Source organism: Scyliorhinus canicula, chromosome 22 (genome assembly GCF_902713615.1).
Source record: "Scyliorhinus canicula chromosome 22, sScyCan1.1, whole genome shotgun sequence".
Taxonomy (NCBI): Eukaryota; Metazoa; Chordata; class Chondrichthyes; order Carcharhiniformes; family Scyliorhinidae; genus Scyliorhinus; species Scyliorhinus canicula.
In genome coordinates this window covers 21,538,347-21,557,669 of record NC_052167.1, presented here as the reverse complement: position 1 = coordinate 21,557,669, position 19,323 = coordinate 21,538,347, and the positions used below count along the sequence as shown (strand labels likewise).

The following is a 19,323-nucleotide window of genomic DNA, read 5'->3' as shown; positions in this document are numbered from 1 at the left end:
CTTTTCTTTTTAACCGTTCAGCGTTTTAGAATTAGTACTTTTATTATGAATACGATGCTAAATGTCAAAACGATAACTGCCCAAGTGAAGCTATTGAAGAAGATGATTCTAAATATCTGCGTTGTTGAAATAGTTTTCGTGGTCCTCTGCCTCAGAGAAGAATTTTTCCCTTTAACAGTAACAAACCCTGATCCCCTGAAGGGCCTCCGTCCGGTTGCACCAGTGAGCTTGCATGCAGCCTGTTGGAAGCTTTCCCTCGCAATAGGAGTGCTTTTTTCTTTATCCAGGACACTCTTTTAGTCCTTGGTTGCGTTTAAAATTCTCCCGAGTATGACCACCGGGCCCTTCCCTTGCATATTGGCTAATTGGTCAACCGGCTAACCCAGCAGGTAAATCGATACTCTTAAGGGCAGCTGATCCCGCAATGGAAAACACGAAAGTTACCTTCCCTGTCATTATGTGTGCCACAATGAAAGAGGATGCCTTGCTGGAGACTCCACGCTGCCAGGAGATTGATCTGTCGTTCAGTGCGGGCCGGCGAATGGGATTTGCTGAATGTCAGCTTTGTCCTCTGCTGATGTCAGAGTGGGCATATTTATTTTTTCGCCACCCTTCCGTTTATTGTTCTACATTAGCGGCTTCTCGCGTCTTTCTTCAGCTATTGAATCCCTTCCAGTGTCAACACGTCCACTCTGTATGAAGCCGCTAAAGCGGCGAGAAGTGTTTTCACAGATTAAGGCAATATTTCTTTTGATTGAACTATATGCACAGCTAAGGGAGGCGGATTTGACCATTCAGGAGCTGAGGAGAGATTTGCCTTTCTAATCCGACTGCTCAAGATGTTTGCGCAGCGGAGGGCTCAATGGGAACACGTGATTTAAAGTTGGCGCTCTTGCGTTCTATTGTCTTCATTCCCAAGCGCAATGAAGTTGGTTTGTGTGACTTTTCATTTAAGAGGTAATAAACCTGTGTCTATTTTCTCTGTCTCTTTCAAAACAAAATGTTAAAGAAATGTGTGAGAACATCAAGGTAGATTTCGTGTTAATTCTGTATAGTTGCCCCCCCTAGCCAATAAAATTACAGCTGTGGCTCTTTCGTCCAATCTCCCATCATTGTTATGTTGGCACGGCTCCACATCACGAACCGGCCTCCCGGTCAATTGAGCTATTCGACCTCCGGTCCCGGCTCAGTTACTCATGAAGGCCCTGCCTAATCAATCTTAGAACATACAGTGCAGAAAGAGGCCATTTGAACCATCGAGTCTGCACCGACCCACTTAAGCCCTCACTTCCACCCTATCCCCGTAACCCAATAACCCCTCCTAACCTTTTTGGACACGAAGGGCAATTTATCACGGCCAATCCACCTAACCTGCACGTCTTTAGACTGTGGGAGGAAACCAGAGCACCTGGAGGAAACCCACGCAGACACGGGGAGGACGTGCAAACTCCGCACAGGCAGTGACCCAAGCCGGGAATCGAACCTTTGACCCTGGCGCTGTGAAGCCACAGTGCTAACCACTGTGCTACCGTGCTGCCCTGTAGAGACATTTGTAGAGACATTTATTCCATTAAACTCAAACAAGTGCAGAGACATGATGAGAATTATTCAGGCAATTTGTCCGAAGTTCCTTATTTGGTGAATTGTATCCGATCCTTTGTGACTAATTTTGAGGACTTAAATTAATTATGTTCTATTTTAGGATTGGTTTCATTAGTGAGTTTTTTTCTTTTGCTTTTCTTGTTAGTGGGGGTCAGAAGTGAATGAGTTGATCATTTGATTTAGAATTCCAGGTGTATTGACCAGTAATATAGTGGTAGGATTGAAGTTTGCCACTAGATGTCACCTGAATTGAGAGTAATCTTCCCTGATGTCACTTTTATAGATGACGATGAATCACAACTTAGAAAATACAAAAATAAGTTCCCACAGATCTCCAATTCATAAATATGTTTTAAAAACAGCTTTATTAATAACCTGTTCATAAAATCGTTCGCCATAAAATCGTTCGCCAAGTTTCAAAATGAAAAAATGGAATGAAATGAAAATCGCTTATTGTCACGAGTAGACTTCAATGAAGTTACTGTGAAAAGCCCCTAGTCGCCACATTCCGGCGCCTGTCCGGGGAGGCATTTCATAGAATTTACAGTGCAGAAGGAGGCCATTCAGCCCATCCAGTCTGCACCGGCCTTTGGAAAGAGCAGCCTATTTAACCCCACAGCTCCACCCCATCCCAGTAACCCTACCTATCCTTTTTGGACAAGAAGGGCAATTTTAGCATGGCCAAGCCACCTAACCTGCACGTTTGGATTGCGGGAGGAAAGCGGAGCACCCGGAGGAAACCCACGCAGACACGGGGAGAAAGTTCAAACTCCACACAGTTACCCGAGACCGAATTTGAACCCAGGACCCTGGAGCAGTGATGCAGCAATGCTAACCACTGTGCCTCATTGGCGCCCCAACTTTCTGAAATTTTATTAGCTGGGTGTTAATTAGAGAGAAAAACTGACATTGTCCTGTGTTCCAGTTTTGATTTTTCCAAAGCTGACTGCTTGAGTAAACAGAGAAAATCTGTGGCACAGAGAATATCTGAGAAAGGATGGAACACGTCAGCAATCACCTCTGTGCAGTAACTTGTCCAGCAGGAGCACATTTACTTCAACATACTTGAGCTTGAGACCATTTGGTTTTGTTGTTACAGGTTGACGAAATCTACCATGATGAATCATTGGGTACGCACATCAACATGGTTTTGGTCAGGATGATTATGGTAGGCTACAGACAGGTGAGTCAGTGTCAACAGGCGGTGTTGCCCAAGTTGCTAATTGCTGGACGTTAAATGGAGCTGTTAATTATTTATTTACCACAACAGATGGCAGATTTTTTTGAATGAATTATAACGTGCTGAAATTTCAATACCCCGTGAAGTCAAAGGTGGCAGTCATAAATATAAGATGGTCACGAGGAAATACAGTAGTGAATCCAGGGCAAACATTACCAAAGGAATAGGTGAGGTAAATGGATGGTGATCGTACATTTAAAGGGAAACTAGATAAGTTCATGAGGACAGCACGGTAGCATAGCGGTTAGCACAATTGCTTCACAGCTCCATGGTCCCAGGTTCGATTCCCGGCTTGGGTCACTGTCTTTGCGGAGTCTGCACATCCTCCCCGTGTGTGTGTGGGTTTCCTCCGGGTGCTCCGGTTTCCTCCCGCAGTCCAAAGATGTGCAAGTTAGGTGGATTGGACATGATAAATTGCCCTTAGTGTCCAAAATTGCCCTTAGTGTTGGGTGGGGTTACTGAGTTATGGGGATGGGGTGGAGGTGTTAACCTTGGGTAGGGTGCACTTTCCAGGAGCCGGTGCAGACTCGATGGGCCGAATGGCCTCCTTCGGCACTGTAAATTCTATGATCTATGAGGGAGAAAGGAATAAAAATTATATGATACTAGCATGAGATTATCCGAAAATGTGCAGGATTGGCCCTTAGTGTCCTGGGATGTTTGGGTTAAGTGGGCTTACGGGGATGGGCCGGGGGAGTGGGATGCTCTTTCAGAGGGTCGGTGCGGAACCGATGGGCTGAATGGCCTCCTACACTGTAGGGATTCTATAAAGAAATGCAGGTGGAGACGCGTGGGGCATAAGCCTTGGGATCTGGCACGGTCTGCGTTTATGGCTCTCCCTCGTTGCCATCAGGTGCTGGTAGTGGATTTTGCAGAGGTTTTGATATCCTGGCACTTGAGGAAACTTCAGAGGGCATTCCTGAGTCCACCACGTTGGTGTAGTCCCGGGGTTTCTTCCCAGAGGGCATTGGAGAACTAGTCGAGTTGCTCCAATTCTCTTTAACGGCTCCACGGTCACTTTTACTGGCACCAGTTCCGGGTTGTTTTTAAACTGCGTATATGCAGTTGATGAAGCTAAAGAATATGCAAAACCAGACTGTTGGATACCAATGTTGAACCACACATTCAAATGACCAATTCATTTATTTTTATGGGGGGGAGGGAAAAAGTAAATTGCAAACAACAATCTCACCCAAAATACAGAACAAAACAAACTCCTGGTGGCATCTGCCCAAGAGTGTATCTTAACACTGAAGATAGGGCAGCACGGTGGCCCAGTGGTTAGCACTGCTGCCTCGCGGTGTCGACGTCCCAGGTTCGATCCCGGCTCTAAGTCACTGTCCGTGTGGAGTTTGCACATTCTCCCCGCGTTTGCGTGGGTTTTGCCCCCACAACCCAAAGATGTGCAGGATAGGTGGATTGGCCAGGCTAAAATTGCCCCTTGATTGGAAAAAAATCATTTCATAGAATTTACAGTGCAGAAGGAGGCCATTCGGCCCATCGAGTCTGCACCGGTTCTTGGAAAGAGCACCCTACCCAGGTAGGTACTAAATTTAAAAAGAAAAATAACACTGAAGATCCATTTTTCGTTGTATAATTTTAAAATTGGTCGATCAAAAAACTTTTGATTGATGTTCGTTTGCCTCTCACCTCCGCCTGTGCTGATTGTAAGCAAAATAATCATTGGGCCTATAGCAGCAGCAAAATAGCCTGAAACCTCACACCCAATAGATAAATAACCCGCACGCACAGGGATTGACGCCGTCCCCGGGCGATTCTCCGACCCGGCGGAGGGTCGGAGAATCCCGCACACAGTGTCCATTTGACCGATTTTGTACCAGACTGTCCTGAATTCTCTGCCAGCAGAGATTCGGCAGGGGTGGGAATCGCGCCGGTCGATGGCCCCCCCCCCCCCCCCCCCCCCCAGCGATTCTCCGGCCCGCGATGGGCTGAACTCCCGCCGCTGTCAACCCTCTGCCGCGGCGTGGATTAAACCACCTACCTTACCGGCGGGAGCAGGCGGCGCGGGCGGGCGCCGGGGTCCTGGGGGAGGGGGACCGATCTGGCCCCGGGGGGGTGCCCCCACGGTGGCCTGGCCCATGATCGAGGCCCACCGATCGGCCGGCGGGACTGTGCCGTGGGCTCACTCTTTTCCTTCCGCCTTCGCCATGGTCTTCACCATGGCGGAGGCGGAAGAGACCCCCTCCCCTGCGCCGGGATGACGTCAGCAGCCGCTGACGCTCCGGCGCATGCGCGGACTTACGCCGGCCGGTGAAGTCCTTTCGGCCCCGGCTGGCGTGGCGCCAAAGGCCGTTCACGCCAGCCGGTGGAGCGCCATCCACTCCGGCGCGGGCCTAGCCCCTCAATGTGAGGGCTTGGCCCCTAAAGGTGCGGAGACTTCCACATCTTTGGGGCGGCCCGACGCCGGAGTGGTTCCCGCCACTCCAACACACCGGGACCCCCCGCCCCTCCGGGTAGGTGAGAATCCCGGCCCTTGTGTCGAATACTGTAGAGTAGATTCTTTGTTGGGAGAGAACGATAATTATGGTATATATTTGAAAACGCTGTAGAACATAGAACAGTACAGCACAGAACAGGCCCTTCGGCCCTCGATGTTGTGCCGAGCAATGATCACCCTACTCAAACCCACGTATCCACCCTATGCCCGTAACCCAACAACCCCCCCCCTTAACCTTACTTTTTAGGACACTACGGGCAATTTAGCATGGCCAATCCACCTAACCCGCACACCTTTGGACTGTGGGAGGAAACCGGAGCACCCGGAGGAAACCCACGCACACACGGGGAGGACGTGCAGACTCCGCGCAGACAGTGACCCAGCCGGGAATCGAACCTGGGACCCTGGAGCTGTGAAGCATTTATGCTAACCACCATGCTACCGTGCTGCCCTTCTGTTCCACATTTGAAGGGGACTTATGATAATGCGTATCTAACTTACCTTCTCCCCTCCCCCAGCCCTATGATCGGGAAAATGAAACGGGAGGGTCTGCAGTGATTGCACGTAGCCATGGAGAGTTGCTGGGCCTGAACGATCCCTTTGGGCCTCCTGTCTTGATACTGCAACCTAGGAGGCCTTTGAAATGACAGCCTTGGCTGTCTGGCTTGCGAGAGTTACGAGCTAGTGTTAGCTACCTCTGTAACTAAAATCATTTCCATACTTGTGAGTCTCGAGTGGATCGCTCGCAGTGGTTAAATGATATGCAATTGCACAACATTGTGAGATGCTAATGTTAGTAAAATGCTCACAGCAATGATACGTTTAAACACTTTTATGCAGCACAGATTACAGTAGTTTCAGCAGTTCGGTTTCTAATTCAATTCTTTTCAGCGTTCTTCACAACACTTAACACGAGCCTCAAGGAAACAGTTTGCTGCAAGCTTTAGATGTATCTATTTTAAAAGGCTGCAGCAAAATTGTATTTTAAGGTGGCCACAGACAAAATAGCCTTGGGGTATTCCTGTGTGTGTGTCTGTAAATACCTCAAATAACTTTAGTCTGCCAGACTGCTGCTGTCCGTTATACATTTTTTATTGGCAAACTCCAAAATTAGCACCGTGGATGTTTACTTTGTTCCAGCTGGCCAGTAATTCTCTGAAATATATCGTCAATATAAAACTTTCAACTTGTCATGGGTTTTGAGGTTCAGATTGTGTCCATAACAATTTTAATTGTTAACTAAAAAGATAGCTAAGCACAAATTTCCATACCCCTTTAACAGCATACATATCCATTGTAACTTTATTCCCTCTGAGCAACAATTTTCACCAGTAATCATTATTATTTTCTTTGCTTCAGCAGAATTTTATTTTAAGGCTATTTATTCTGATATCAGTAAGAAGTCTTCCGACACCAGGTTAAAGTCCAACAGGTTTGTTTCAAACACGAGCTTTCGGAGCGCAGCTCCTTCCTCAGGTGAATGGAGAGCTGAATGGAGACCTCCATTGTTGGACTTTAACCTGGTGTTGTAAGACTTACTGTGCTCACCCCAGTCCAACGCCGGCATCTCCACATCATATTCTGATATCGTTATTTTTTTTTTAAAAGGCGAAAGATTTTTCCCACTGCTCCACCAATAATTCAATCCCCACACTGGACCACTAGTTTCCTTACGGTCCTCTGGGAAAGGTGGGACCTGTACAAGTGGGATGGGTTGCACCTGAACCGGAACAAGACTTAACATCCTTGTGGGGAATTTTGCGAGTGGCGTTTGGGGGAGGGGGTTTACCTGATTTGCCAGGGGGACAGGATATGGATTGGAGGTAGAGTCGGGGGTGATGCACAGCCAAATTTGGAAGATAACGCAAGTCAGTCTAAAGGCAGAGTGATTATAGACGGGAGCTTTAGAAGGGATGTGAGGAAAATCTTTTCAACGCAGAGGGTGGTTGGAATTTGGAACTCACTGCCTGAACCATAGAATCACTACAGTACAGAAAGAGGCCATCGTCTGCGCCGACCTTTTGAAAGACCACCCTACCTAGGTCCTGTAACCTCACCCTAAGGGGCAATTTATCATGGCCAATCCCCCTAACCTACACATATTTGGACTGTGGGAGGAAACCGGCCCGAAAGTTGGATGCAGGAACCCTCATAATATTTAATGACGAGCACTTGAAATGCCATACATACAAGGCTACAGGCCAAGTGTTGGAAAATGGGATTAGAATACTTCGGGGCTTGATGGCTGGAGTGGACATGATTGGCCAAAGGGCCTCTTTCGTGCTGTAGAAACTTTTATGACTCAACTCCGTACTGTCGCTAAATGTAGACTTTTGAAATCAACTTAATGTAGTATTCCGATCATGACTGTGGACTCCATACGTTGATTACCTGTCTTGCGCAATTCATACCTTAATTATTTGGTAATTCACCAAACTGTTGCACAATACCATCGTGGTTTAAAAATATGTTGATATTCATGTTACTTGTCAGGATTTGATGAAATTTCCAACCTCTCGTTTAACGAGGTAAAACATTTTCACTTTAAAAAAAAAAAAAATAGGTAGTTTGGATTTCCATTTTGTGTCACAGTGAGGGGACCTGGGCCCAACCATACGTTCCGCGTGCAACGAGTTTGTTTTATTGGTAGTTATCACACACCTCAATTCAACAACTTTGTCTGACGCCTGGAAAACAACCACGCGCTTTCCAACCTGATTTTGAGGGTGGAGTGCGGCCTGGGAAGTGGAGCATATAAAAACAAAATGGCTGCCATGTCCACTTGAACGTCATTTGAATATGGACGGGGTAGATGGATTATTCAGTGGGAAGGGGTATCATCCAGACTGTTGATTAAGCAATTGTCAGTGGTGATGAGGCACATATAATTTAGATCAGGGGTGGGCAAACTTTTCCGTGCAAGGGCCACATTCAGAAATTCACAATTTTAAAGGGCCGCATAGTATTAAGTAAAATAATTACTTCACCCGGTTATGATTCTGGGCGCCTCATATAGAACATAGAACAGTACAGCACAGAACAGGCCCTTCGGCCCTCGACGTTGTGCCGAGCAATGATCGCCCTACTCAAGTCAACGTATCCACCCTATACCAGTAAGTAACCCAACAGCCCCCCCCCCCCCCCCCAATGAACCTTAAAAAAAAATTTAAAATTAAAAAAAATATATTTATTTATTTTTTTAATGACTTGGTGGGCGGCATAAAGACCTTTTGCGGCCCGCGGGCCGTAGTTTGCCCACCCCTGATTTAGATAGTTGGTTCATATGATTCCCACAGTATGTGACAATTTTTATAGTCTTAACAAGCCCCAAATATTAGAGAGGCAAGGATAAATTTAAAAAAAGTAATTCAGACTTTCTCAATATCGCTTGCCATAGAATCCCTGCTGTGCAGTAGGTGGCCATTCGGCCCATCGAGTCTACACCAACCCTTCGAAAGAGTACCCTGCCCTATCCCCGTAACCCCATCTAACATTTGGACACTAAGGGGCAATTTATCACGGCCACTCCACCCAACTTGCACATCTTTGGACTGTGGGAGGAAACCGGACGGAGCACCCGGAGGAAACCCACGCAGACATGGGGAGAATGTGCAAACTCCACACAGTCACCTGAGGCTGGAATTGTACCCAGGACTCTGGCGCTGTGAGGCAGCAGTGCTAACCACTGTGCCACCGTGCCGCCCCAGTTGTGTATTAATGCCTTGCGCATCGAATGGTCCATCGTGAACTTCAGAACCATTGAGCGTGAATTACTTACCTAACAAGGGAGAAAAATCTCTTATGAATAAAACTTTTGTCATCGTTGGGGGTTTTCGTAGCTGTTATATTCTTGATTTTAGATGCAAAATCATTTGAAATTGAACATGATGCTCTTTGACATATCTAAAAATGAGAAAATTGACTTTGATTCAATCAACACTTGGCATTGATGGCGTCAAGGCACGCTAAAGAAAAGCTAAAATTCAATTTTCTGCTCCATTGATGCCTTTCTCAAAGAATGCCGTGTTCATTTCTCAGAACAGTGAACCCAAGCTGTCTGGTGTCTGACACCACACAACCCTGTCAGGGAATCTCTGCAATACATGCCAGATCATCAACTCGGATACCACCATTACACGTGGTAACACCACCCACCAGGTACGCTGCACATACTCGTGTGACTCGGCCAATGTAGTCTACCTCATACGCTGCAGGAAAGGATGTCCCGAAGCGTGGTACATTGGCGAGACCATGCAGACACTGCGACAACGAATGAACGGGCATCGTGCGACAATCACCAGGCAGGAATGTTCCCTTCCAGTTGGGGAACACTTCAGCAGTCAAGGGCATTCAGCCTCTGATCTCCGGGTAAGCGTTCTCCAAGGCGGTCTTCAGGACATGAGACAACGCAGAATTGCCGAGCAAAAACTTATAGCTAAGTTCCGCACGCATGAGTGCGGCCTCAACCGGGATCTTGGATTCATGTCGCATTACATCCACCCCCCACCATCTGGCCTGGACTTGCAAAATCCTACCAACTGCTCTGGCTTGAGACAATTCACACCTCTTTAACCTGTGATCACCCCTATCTCTGGACCTGTAATGATTTGATTACCTGCAAATGCTCGCATTCCAAGCATTGTCCAGCATCTCTGACATTGTCTATATAAATGTTTCTGGAACGTGCCTCTCCAGTCACCTGAGGAAGGAGCTGCGCTCCGAAAGCTAGTGTTTGAAACAAACCTGTTGGACTTTAACCTGGTGTTGTAAGACTTCTTACCGTGCTCACCCCAGTCCAATGCCGGCATCTCCACATCATGGTTCCATGGACAAACATAAGCTGATCGACTGAGCAATGTAGCTAGCATTTTAACCCTTTCATGCTGACTCTATTGAAGTGCAGTTCCTGAGACTTTCTGATTCTCTAATGGAATCTGGATCCCGAGAACAAAATGATAGAAAATATGACAATCCTGTGCCTGCTGGGAAACCTGGCTGTTGGATATTCAAGGCTGAACATCAAATGCTCTCCAGTTCTTTGCATCCCATCTAACCTGGCTTGATTCCTTTGGACCTTCTGGGTAATGACTCAGCTTTTGAAAGGTATCGGTGCCAACCGACCATGACTTGGACTAAGCGGTGGACTTTAATCTTGCCATCCAGTTATTTTCTTTGCCACGCTGCAAAGGCATTTAACAGCAAACGGTAGAGATTTGGGTCGGGTTACAGCCCAAAAGAAATTCTAAGTGCCATTTTGGACGGGTTGGGGTATTTCTGGGTGAGATCCAGACCTCGCGGCCATTTCTTGGGGCCTTGGGTAGTTTCTTCCCCGTCTAGCCCACACTTTGAAATGTTTTCAGCAGTGGGGAGCTGAACCCGCCGGTAAGTCCGGCTCCTCGGAGATTGGGAAGCCATTTTGAAATGGCGCCCCGATCTCTGTGAGCTTGAGGGACCCCATATCCTCACCCATGGGCAAAGCCCCAGCCACATGGGCATTACCCCCCTCCCACCTCCGAGTGAAGACACCCCGCAATGGAGTCACTGAGGGCCCCTTCCCTTTTTCAGTCTTCCCCCCCCCCCGCCTCCAACTTTTATAAGGCCCCCCCCCCCTTCACCCCCACCCTTCATATCCCCCTCCTTTTATGGGCATGGCTCCCTGTTAAGGCTTTGCCAGTGTAGCTGGTGACTCCCAGGCGTTGGCTGAATGCCGAATGGCTCATTTAAATATCATTTCTGGATCACGTCGAAGTTGGGTCACTCGTGCTCAGCGCCCAGCCTAGAGTTGGATTTGGGCCTTGCCCGTGGTGATTCACCCATCATGTTGAGGCACCATGCCAGGCACAACCTGGTGGCATAATCGCACCCCGGTTCCAGAATAATCACAGGAACCCTGACAAAAGAATGGAGAAAAGGCAAGGTTGTCAGACCATCGCGGTCCTCAGCAGAAAGCTTTGAATTCAACTAGGGGGCATGCAGCACAGTGGTTAGCACTGTTGCTTCACAGCTCCAGGGTTCGATTCCCGGCTTAGATCACTACATGCGGCGTCTGCACGTTCTCCCCGTGCCTGCGTGGGTTTCCTCCGGGTGCTCCAGTTTCCTCCCGCAAGTCTCGAAAGACGCGCTGTTAGGCGAATTGGACATTCTGAATTCTCCCTCAGTGTATCCAAACAGGCGCCGGAGTGTGACAACTAGGGGCTTTTCACAGTAACTTCATTGCAGTGTTAATGTAAACCCACTTGTGACAATAAAGATAAAGGAAAGGTCAATTTCATCTGGTCTCTTTTGATGGGGCATCACGGTAGCATTGTGGATAGCACAATCGCTTCACAGCTCCAGGGTCCCAGGTTCGATTCCTGCTTGGGTCACTGTCTGTGCGGAGTCTGCACATCCTCCCCGTGTGTGCGTGGGTTTCCTCCGGGTGCTCCGGTTTCCTCCCACAGTCCAAAGATGTGGTTAGGTGGATTGGCCGTGATAAATTGCCCTTAGTGTCCAAAATTGCCCTTAGTGTTGGGTGGGGTTACTGGGTTATGGGGATAGGGTGGAGGTGTTAACCGTGGGAAGGGTGCTCTTTCCAGGAGCCGGTGCAGACTCGATGGGCCGAATGGCCTCCTTCTGTGCTGTAAATTCTATGAATGTCGTCAAAACACATCTGATTCACCGATGGCCTTTTAGGGAAGGAAATCTGGGGCGAGATTCTCCGACCCCCCGCCGGGTCGGAGGATCGCCGGGGGCCGGCGTCAATCCCGCCCCCGCTGTGTCCCGAATTCTCCGCCCCCAGAGATTCGGCGGGGGGTGGGAATCGCGCCGGTCGGCGGGTCCCCCCCGGCAATTCTCCGGCCCGCGATGGGCCGAAGTCCCGCTGCTGTCAAGCCTCGCCCGCCGGCGGGATCGAAGCTCCTATTGACGGCAGGGACTGGCGGCGCGGGCGGGCTCCGGGGTCCTGGGGGGGAGGGGGCGCGGGGAGATCTGGCCCCGTGGGGTGCCCACACGGTGGCCTGGCCCGCGATCGGGGCCCACCGATCGGCGGGCGGGTCTGTGCCGTGGGGGCACTCTTTTCCTTCCGCCTTCACTATGGCGGAGGCAGAATTGACCCCCTCCCCTGCGCATGCGTGGGGATGACGTCAGCAGCCGCTGACGCTCCGGTGCATGGGCGGACTTACGCCGGCCGGCGAAGTCCTTTTGCCCCCGGCTGGTGTCGCGCCAAAGGCCGTCCCCGCCAGCCGGCGGAGCGCCAACCACTCCGGCGCGGGCCTAGCCCCTCAATGTGAGGGCCTGGCCCCTAAAGGTGCGGAGACTTCCGCACCTTTTGGGGCGGCCCGACGCCGGAGTGGTCACGCCACTCCGTCACGCCGGGACCCCTGCCCCGCTGGGCATGGGAGAATCCCGGCCCAGATGTCCTCATCTGGAGCCAGACCCACAGCAATGTGGTTGACTCCGAACTACTCTCTCAAGGGAAGTCAGGGCCAGCCCTGCTGCGTTTCCAGTGTTTGCTGTTTTTATTTCCGATTTCCAGCACCGCAGTGTCTTGTTTTTATTTTGGCCAAATCCTGACCATTTTGAGAATGGGCACAGGAGCATCCATTTTTTTTTTCCAAAACGCTGCCGACGTTTTACTGCTTGAGGTACACTCCTGGTGCCATACTCGGGGTGAGAGACTGCCGTCCCTGAGCGATGGCCTTGCACGATTGTCACGATTTGTACCAATTTGAAGCATTTTGCTACAGTGCAGAGTTACCCCCGTTCCCCCCCCCTCCCATTTCCCAACCAATCGTTGAATGATGCGTCTCCCGAATAATACTCTAATTGTTCCTCTGCCATTGGTTAAATTAAGTCATGAGGAACCATTACACAAATTAGACGTAGGAGGTTAAGGGGCGATCTGATCATAGATCATAGAATTTACAGTACAGAAGGAGGCCATTCGACCCATCGAGTCTGCACTGACCCTTGGAAAGAACAAGCTGCTTAAGACCACGTCCCCATCTAACCGCAGCTCCATCTAACCTTTTGGATACTTAGGGGCAATATATCATGGCCAATCCACCTAACCTGCACATTTTTGGACTGTGGGAGGAAACCGGAGCACCCGGAGGAAACCCACGCAGACACAGGGAGGAAGTGCAAACTCCTCAAAGACGGTGACCCGAACCGAAAATGAACCCGGGATCTTGGAGCTGTGAGGCGTTAGCCACTGTGCCTCTGATCCAAGTATTTAAGATATTAACAGAGAAAGACAGGGTAGATAAACTATTTTGACTGGTTGGAGATCTAAAGCTAGGGCGCACAGTCTAAATATTATGTCCAGACTGTTCATGCGAGATGTTTGGAAGGGCTTCATGCAAAGGGTGGCAGAGATTTGGAACTCTCTCCCACAAACAGCAGTTGAAGCTAGAACTGTTGTTAATTTTAAATCTGAGGTAGATGGATTTTTGTTAAGCAAAGATATTGAGCAATATGGGCCAAAGACAGGTAAATGGTTAAGTCACAGATCAGCCATGATCTCATTGAATGGAGGGCCAGGCTCGAGGGGCTGACTGGCCTGCTCCTGTTCCTATGGCTACAGGGGGATTTCTGACCCTGCGGGGTCACAATCAGGAGTCATGTAGTCTTTGCTTCTTGTGTCTTGAACCGCAGTTCTTTCCGAGAGGTCCTTTCCGAAGGAAACCTGTGGAAAAGCCAACATTCTTGCCTTCATGAATTGCAATAAATCTTATATATATTTTTTTTAATTTAGAGTATCCAATTCATTTTTTCCAATTAAGGGGCAATTTAGCGTGGCCAATCCACCTAGCATGCACATCTTTGGGTTGTGGGGGTGACACCCACGCAAACACGGGGAGAATGTGCAAACTCCACACGGACAGTGACCCAGGGCCGGGATCGAACCTGGGACCTCGGCGCAGTGAGGCAGCAGGGCTAACCCGCTGTGCTACCGTGCTGCCCATAAATCTTATATTTTTAGCACTTGTGTCGTTAGTCAGGACTAAAATAGTTTTATGAATGGAAAATAAGTTGCCTGGACTGGTTGCACGAAATGATGTTTTGAATCCAGAGTGCGAGCCTAGCCCTACTCTGTATTTTGTTTGCAGCGAATGCAGCCTTGGGAGTGGTCTGCACTCGCACTCAATACTCAACACAGAGAAGTGTCGCATTTTCCAACGCTGACACACTTGAGTTGGGAGACATAAATAGCGCACGAGAGATGAATACCAAGCTAAAGAGCATAATATTTCAGTTATTTATTTCCTATTAAATCCTCTGCCATTGAACATTAAGTTAGAAATGAGCATTCTTCAAATTCCCAAGTGTCTGCTTATTCTTGGACATTTTTTGGTCTATGGCTCTTGGATATAAATAGATTTGTCGTAAAAACACTAAAGCCATGAAATGCATTAAAATGATTGGTCGTGGTTGCGATAAAACCGAACGGCTGTTATTGAAATGGCCTTTTTCACAGCCAGGTAATTTTCCTATATCACTTATTTCAAGACTGGAAAAGAAGTGGGCGGGATTCTCCCATCGGGCGGCTAAGTGCCGACGGTGGAGTAGAAATGGGAGTGTTTTACTCCGGCGTTGGCGCCCGTTCCGGGACCCCATTCTGCGGCCCACAGGGGGCTAGGATGGCGTTGGAGGGACCTACGGCGCTCCAGCTGCCGATCCCGGCCTGAACCCGGGAGGGCGGGGTCCGCGCCAACTAGCACATACGCAGTGGCCTTCTTCCCCGCGCCGGCCCCGACGCCAAATGGCGCAGGGTTACAGGAGCCGGCGTGGAGGAAAGGAGGCCAGGGGGGAGGGCAGAGAGGCCGGCCCGCCGATTGGTGGGCCCCGATCGTGGGCCAGGCCACTACGGAGCCCCCCCCCCCGGGGTCAGAACCCCCCCCCCCCAACAGGCCGCCCCCGGATCCTTCAACACCGAGGTCCCACCGGCTCAGAAAATGTTAGAACAGTGCCGGCGGGACTCGACTTTTTGATGACGGCTGCTCGGCCCATCCAGGTCGGAGAATCGGCACGCCGACCCGTGCCAGCCCGGGCCGGAGAGTCGGCGCATACCCCGACCGGCACCGTGCTGACCATGCCGGCGCCTATGGCGCCAATTCTCCGCACTGCGCCACGCCGATTCTCCAACCCAGCGAGGGGGTCGGAGAATTCCGCCCGTGATTTTTGCATTGCACCTTTACTTCATTTCTTTATCGTCTCCTTATTTCCTCTTAACTTTCTATCTTCCACATTTTGAGCAGGATTTATATTTCCTCCCAGACGAAGCTTGATGGAATTTGTCCACAGATGGTGAGCTAAAGTACAAGCAAATGAGTAGTGGAAAATTAAGGTTAAATAAAACGTGCTGAATCTCACCTTGAGTTCCCCTCCCACGCACAAACACTCCTCTTACTTATTCTTGCACTAATTTACTCACATAGTCACCAGGGCTCTAGTTTGTCATTCTATTAGCAAATACATCACCTAGTTGTTCAGTGGCCACATCTTGGACAGTTTAGCTGCAGGCACAAATATAGCACAAAATATTTCATATTTCCAGAAAGAAATTAATTTGTGAAATGTTTATCTTTCACTGCCCAGTGTGTACCAATCCATGCAGTAGCTGTGTGGTCAACTATTTCCACTGGTCATCGAATGCACAGATAGTACATTTACTCACCAGACGTTTTGATTTGCAACCGGTGACCAATACACCAATATTGATCAATGAGGGTAATATAATGAGCAGTTTACTTTCTAGCCCAAACCTTTATGTTGGAGTAATTGATGAGGGTGGCACAGTGGTCAGCACTATTGCCTCACTGCGTCAGGATCCCAGGTTCAATTGCACCCTTGGATGACTGTTTGGAATTTGCACGTTCTCCCCGGGTCTGCGTGGGTTTCCTCCGGGTGCTGCAGTTTCCACCCACAGTCCAAAGACGTGCAAGTTAGGTCGATGGGCCGTGATAAAATGTGTCCGGGGGCGTGCAGCTTGGGTGCTATTACGAGAATTGGGCAGGGTGGGATAGGGCTTTCTTTCAGAGGGCCGTTGTGGATCCGCTGGGCCGAAAGGCCTCCCACTGCACTGTAGGAATTCTACGGAATATTTCAGTAGATACTTAATGTTGTGTTGACCTCATTTGATTTATTTTGATTATTTTCCTTAAGCGTATAGGTAGACATTTATGTGGCTGGGAACTGTTTCAACAGTCTTGCAATAAAGTATTCTGTATCATTTAAAGAAAATCAGGGCCTTGAATTAAAGCATTTAATATAGTTTAAAACAAAGTGTAAGGATTAGTAGACGCAGTTATGATGTACTTGCCCTCGTACGGTAATAGCATACAGGTCGAGGAATTTAAGCTTTCTGCACTCCAGAGTGCGTACGTTCAAGTGTCCCTTTTCACTGAGCTGATCTAGCTGCTATGTTTCATTGCTGGACAAGTGGCTTCTATTCTGACCAAAGCTTTTAGCACATAGGGATTATTTTCTCCACTTGACTTCAAAATTGCTGAATGCCAAAATGAAATGTGACAACATTGCGAGAAGACATTGTAAGATCTGTCACCTCATTCGTACTTACTTTAGAATCCCCCATACAAGAGCACCCAGAAGGGGCAGCACAGCGGTTAGCACAGTTGATTCACAGCTCCAGGGTCCCAGGTTCGATTCCCGGCTTGGGTCACTGTCTATGCGGAGTCTGCACATCCTCCCCGTGTGTGCGTGGGTTTCCTCCGGGTGCTCCGTCCGTTTCCTCCCACAGTCCAAAGATGTGCAGGTTAGGTGGATTGGCCATGATAAATTTCCCTTGGTGTCCAAAACGTTTATGCGGGGGTATCGGGATAGGGTGGAGGCGTGAGCTTAAGTAGGGTGTTCTTCCCAAGGGCCGGTGCAGGCTCAATGGGCCAAATGTCCTCCTTCTGCACTGTAAATTATTTGATTCCATGAATACAACCTTGTTTGGAAATTCAGTATCAAAACTCTATACTCTCATGAGATGTATCTTTTTCTTCTGAGCAAATGCAGACAGGGTTGTGTTCTCATGATGATGTACCTGCAGACATTCTTTCAAGCTGCCAAGGTAAATCGGGACCATTTTCTGATTTGCTGATCAGGAGGTACGGATTTTCATGTTCAGCGAAGCTCGTTACAAAGACAGCATTCACTTCAATTGCATTTCCCAATATTGGAGTCAAAAGCTGTGGTGCCGATTCCTCAGCATTTGTCCGAGTCTGACTTCAGGGAGCCCCAGGAAAATTGAAATCAGTGGGAATCGGGATAAACTCACCAACTGGGGTGGGTCATGTCTACTACATTTGCAACTGATCGCATACTGCAGCAGCCCATGCCAATGTGTCATAAGACCTGGACATATATTCAGGCCTAGGCTGATAAAGTGTTAGGCAGTGACCACCTCTGAACAAGAGAGAATCTAACCATCTCCCCCTGGGTGTTCAATGCATTATCATCACTGAAATCGTGATCTTATCACAGAATTTACAGTGCAGAAGGAGGCCATTCGGCCCATCGAGTCTGCACTGGCTCTTGGAAAGAGCACCTTATATAAGGTCAACACCTCCCCCTATCCCAATAACCCAGTAACTCCACCCAACACTAAGGGCAATTTTGGACACTAAGGGCAATTTATCACGGCCAATCCACCTAACCTGCACATCTTTGGACTGTGGGAGGAAACCGGAGCACCCGGAGGAAACCCACGCACACACGGGGAGGATGTGCAGACTCTGCATAGACAGTGACCCAAGCCGGAATCGAACCTGGGACCCTGGAGCTGTGAAGCCATTGTGCTGTCCACAATGCTACCGTGCTGCCTCTATTCTAACCAATGATCATCATCATCTTTGCAGTTATCATTGACCAGAAACTTAACTGAACCGTTCATCTAAATACTGGTGAGTAACTCACCTTCGGACTCCCTGAAGCAATTTCACCATCTACAAGACACAAAGAATTTGATGGAATACTATCCACTTGTCTGGATGATCGTAGCTCCAGCAACACTCAAAAAGCCTGACAACATCCCTGCCAAAGCAGGACCGCTTGATTGGCAGTCCATCCACCCCCTTAAACATTCATACCCAACTCTTAATGGCAGCCGTGTTTACTATCTGTAAGATACACTGCAGCAACTCACCAAAGTATCATTGTCAGCACCTTCCAAACCCATGGCCTCTATCACTAGAGGAGCACGTGCATCGGTAGCTCCGAGTCCCACCAACAGAACAAGACCCACCTCAGGGGCGCAAATGGCTCAATGGTTTTTTTTGTAAAATCTTCTTATTGGCTTTTCTCATATTTATAAACTGTTGTTACTTATACACATTACATTTTTCTTCCCCGCGCTAATTTGCTTTATTTTACAGAGAGTTTTGTTTTGTCCTTCATTTGACCAACTGTACGTACATTTTGCTGCCCTCTGGATTGGTCTATGATACCCCCCCTCCGCCCCACCCCCGTGCGCGCTCGCACTCTCTCTTGCCGTCTCTTTCTCTCACTCTTTCTTGCTCTCTCTCGCTCTCACCCGCTCTCACTTGCACCCACTCTTTCTCACCTCGATCTCTCCCACTCGCTCTCCCATTCTCTCTCCAACTCTCACTCTGCCTTGCTCTCTCTCGCTCTCAGTCTCACATGCTCTCGCTCTCACTTACACTCGCTCTCGCTCTCCCCCCCCCCCCCCCCCCCCCCCCCCCTTCAGTCGGACAGCCTGAGAGTCTGGAAGTCAAATAGCTGCCACTCAAGTTCAGAGGTGAAATATAGCACCATGGATTGCTCACCTAGCACCTGGATCCCCTGTCCTTGTGGCTATCATCCCCTGGCCTGTTGAAATGAAAATCGCTTATTGTCACAAGTAGGCTTCAAATGAAGTTACTGTGAAAAGCCCCTAGTCGCCACATTCCGGCGCCTGTTCGGGGAGGCTGGTACAGGAATTGAACTGTACTGCTGGCCTGCCTTGGTCTGCTTTAAAAGCCAGCGATTTAGCCCAGTGTGCTAAACCCATTGCCAAACAAAGCTAGCACAAGGTCAC

The 19,323-nt window shown here is 49.0% G+C and overlaps 1 protein-coding gene across 4 annotated transcripts in view; it reads left to right on the top strand.

Moving 5' to 3' along the window:
* LOC119956043 (A disintegrin and metalloproteinase with thrombospondin motifs 14-like) overlaps positions 1 to 19,323 on the top strand; it is a 180,686-nt gene that overhangs the window by 84,408 nt on the left and 76,955 nt on the right. For 3 of the 4 annotated variants that reach the window (XM_038782813.1, XM_038782812.1, XM_038782815.1), the window contains one exon: positions 2,702 to 2,785. The exons of the other annotated variant lie outside the window; for it this stretch is intronic. In XM_038782813.1, the coding sequence (XP_038638741.1) occupies positions 2,702 to 2,785 (84 nt within the window). The remainder of the gene's footprint in view (positions 1 to 2,701; positions 2,786 to 19,323) is intronic. 4 annotated transcript variants of the gene reach the window in all.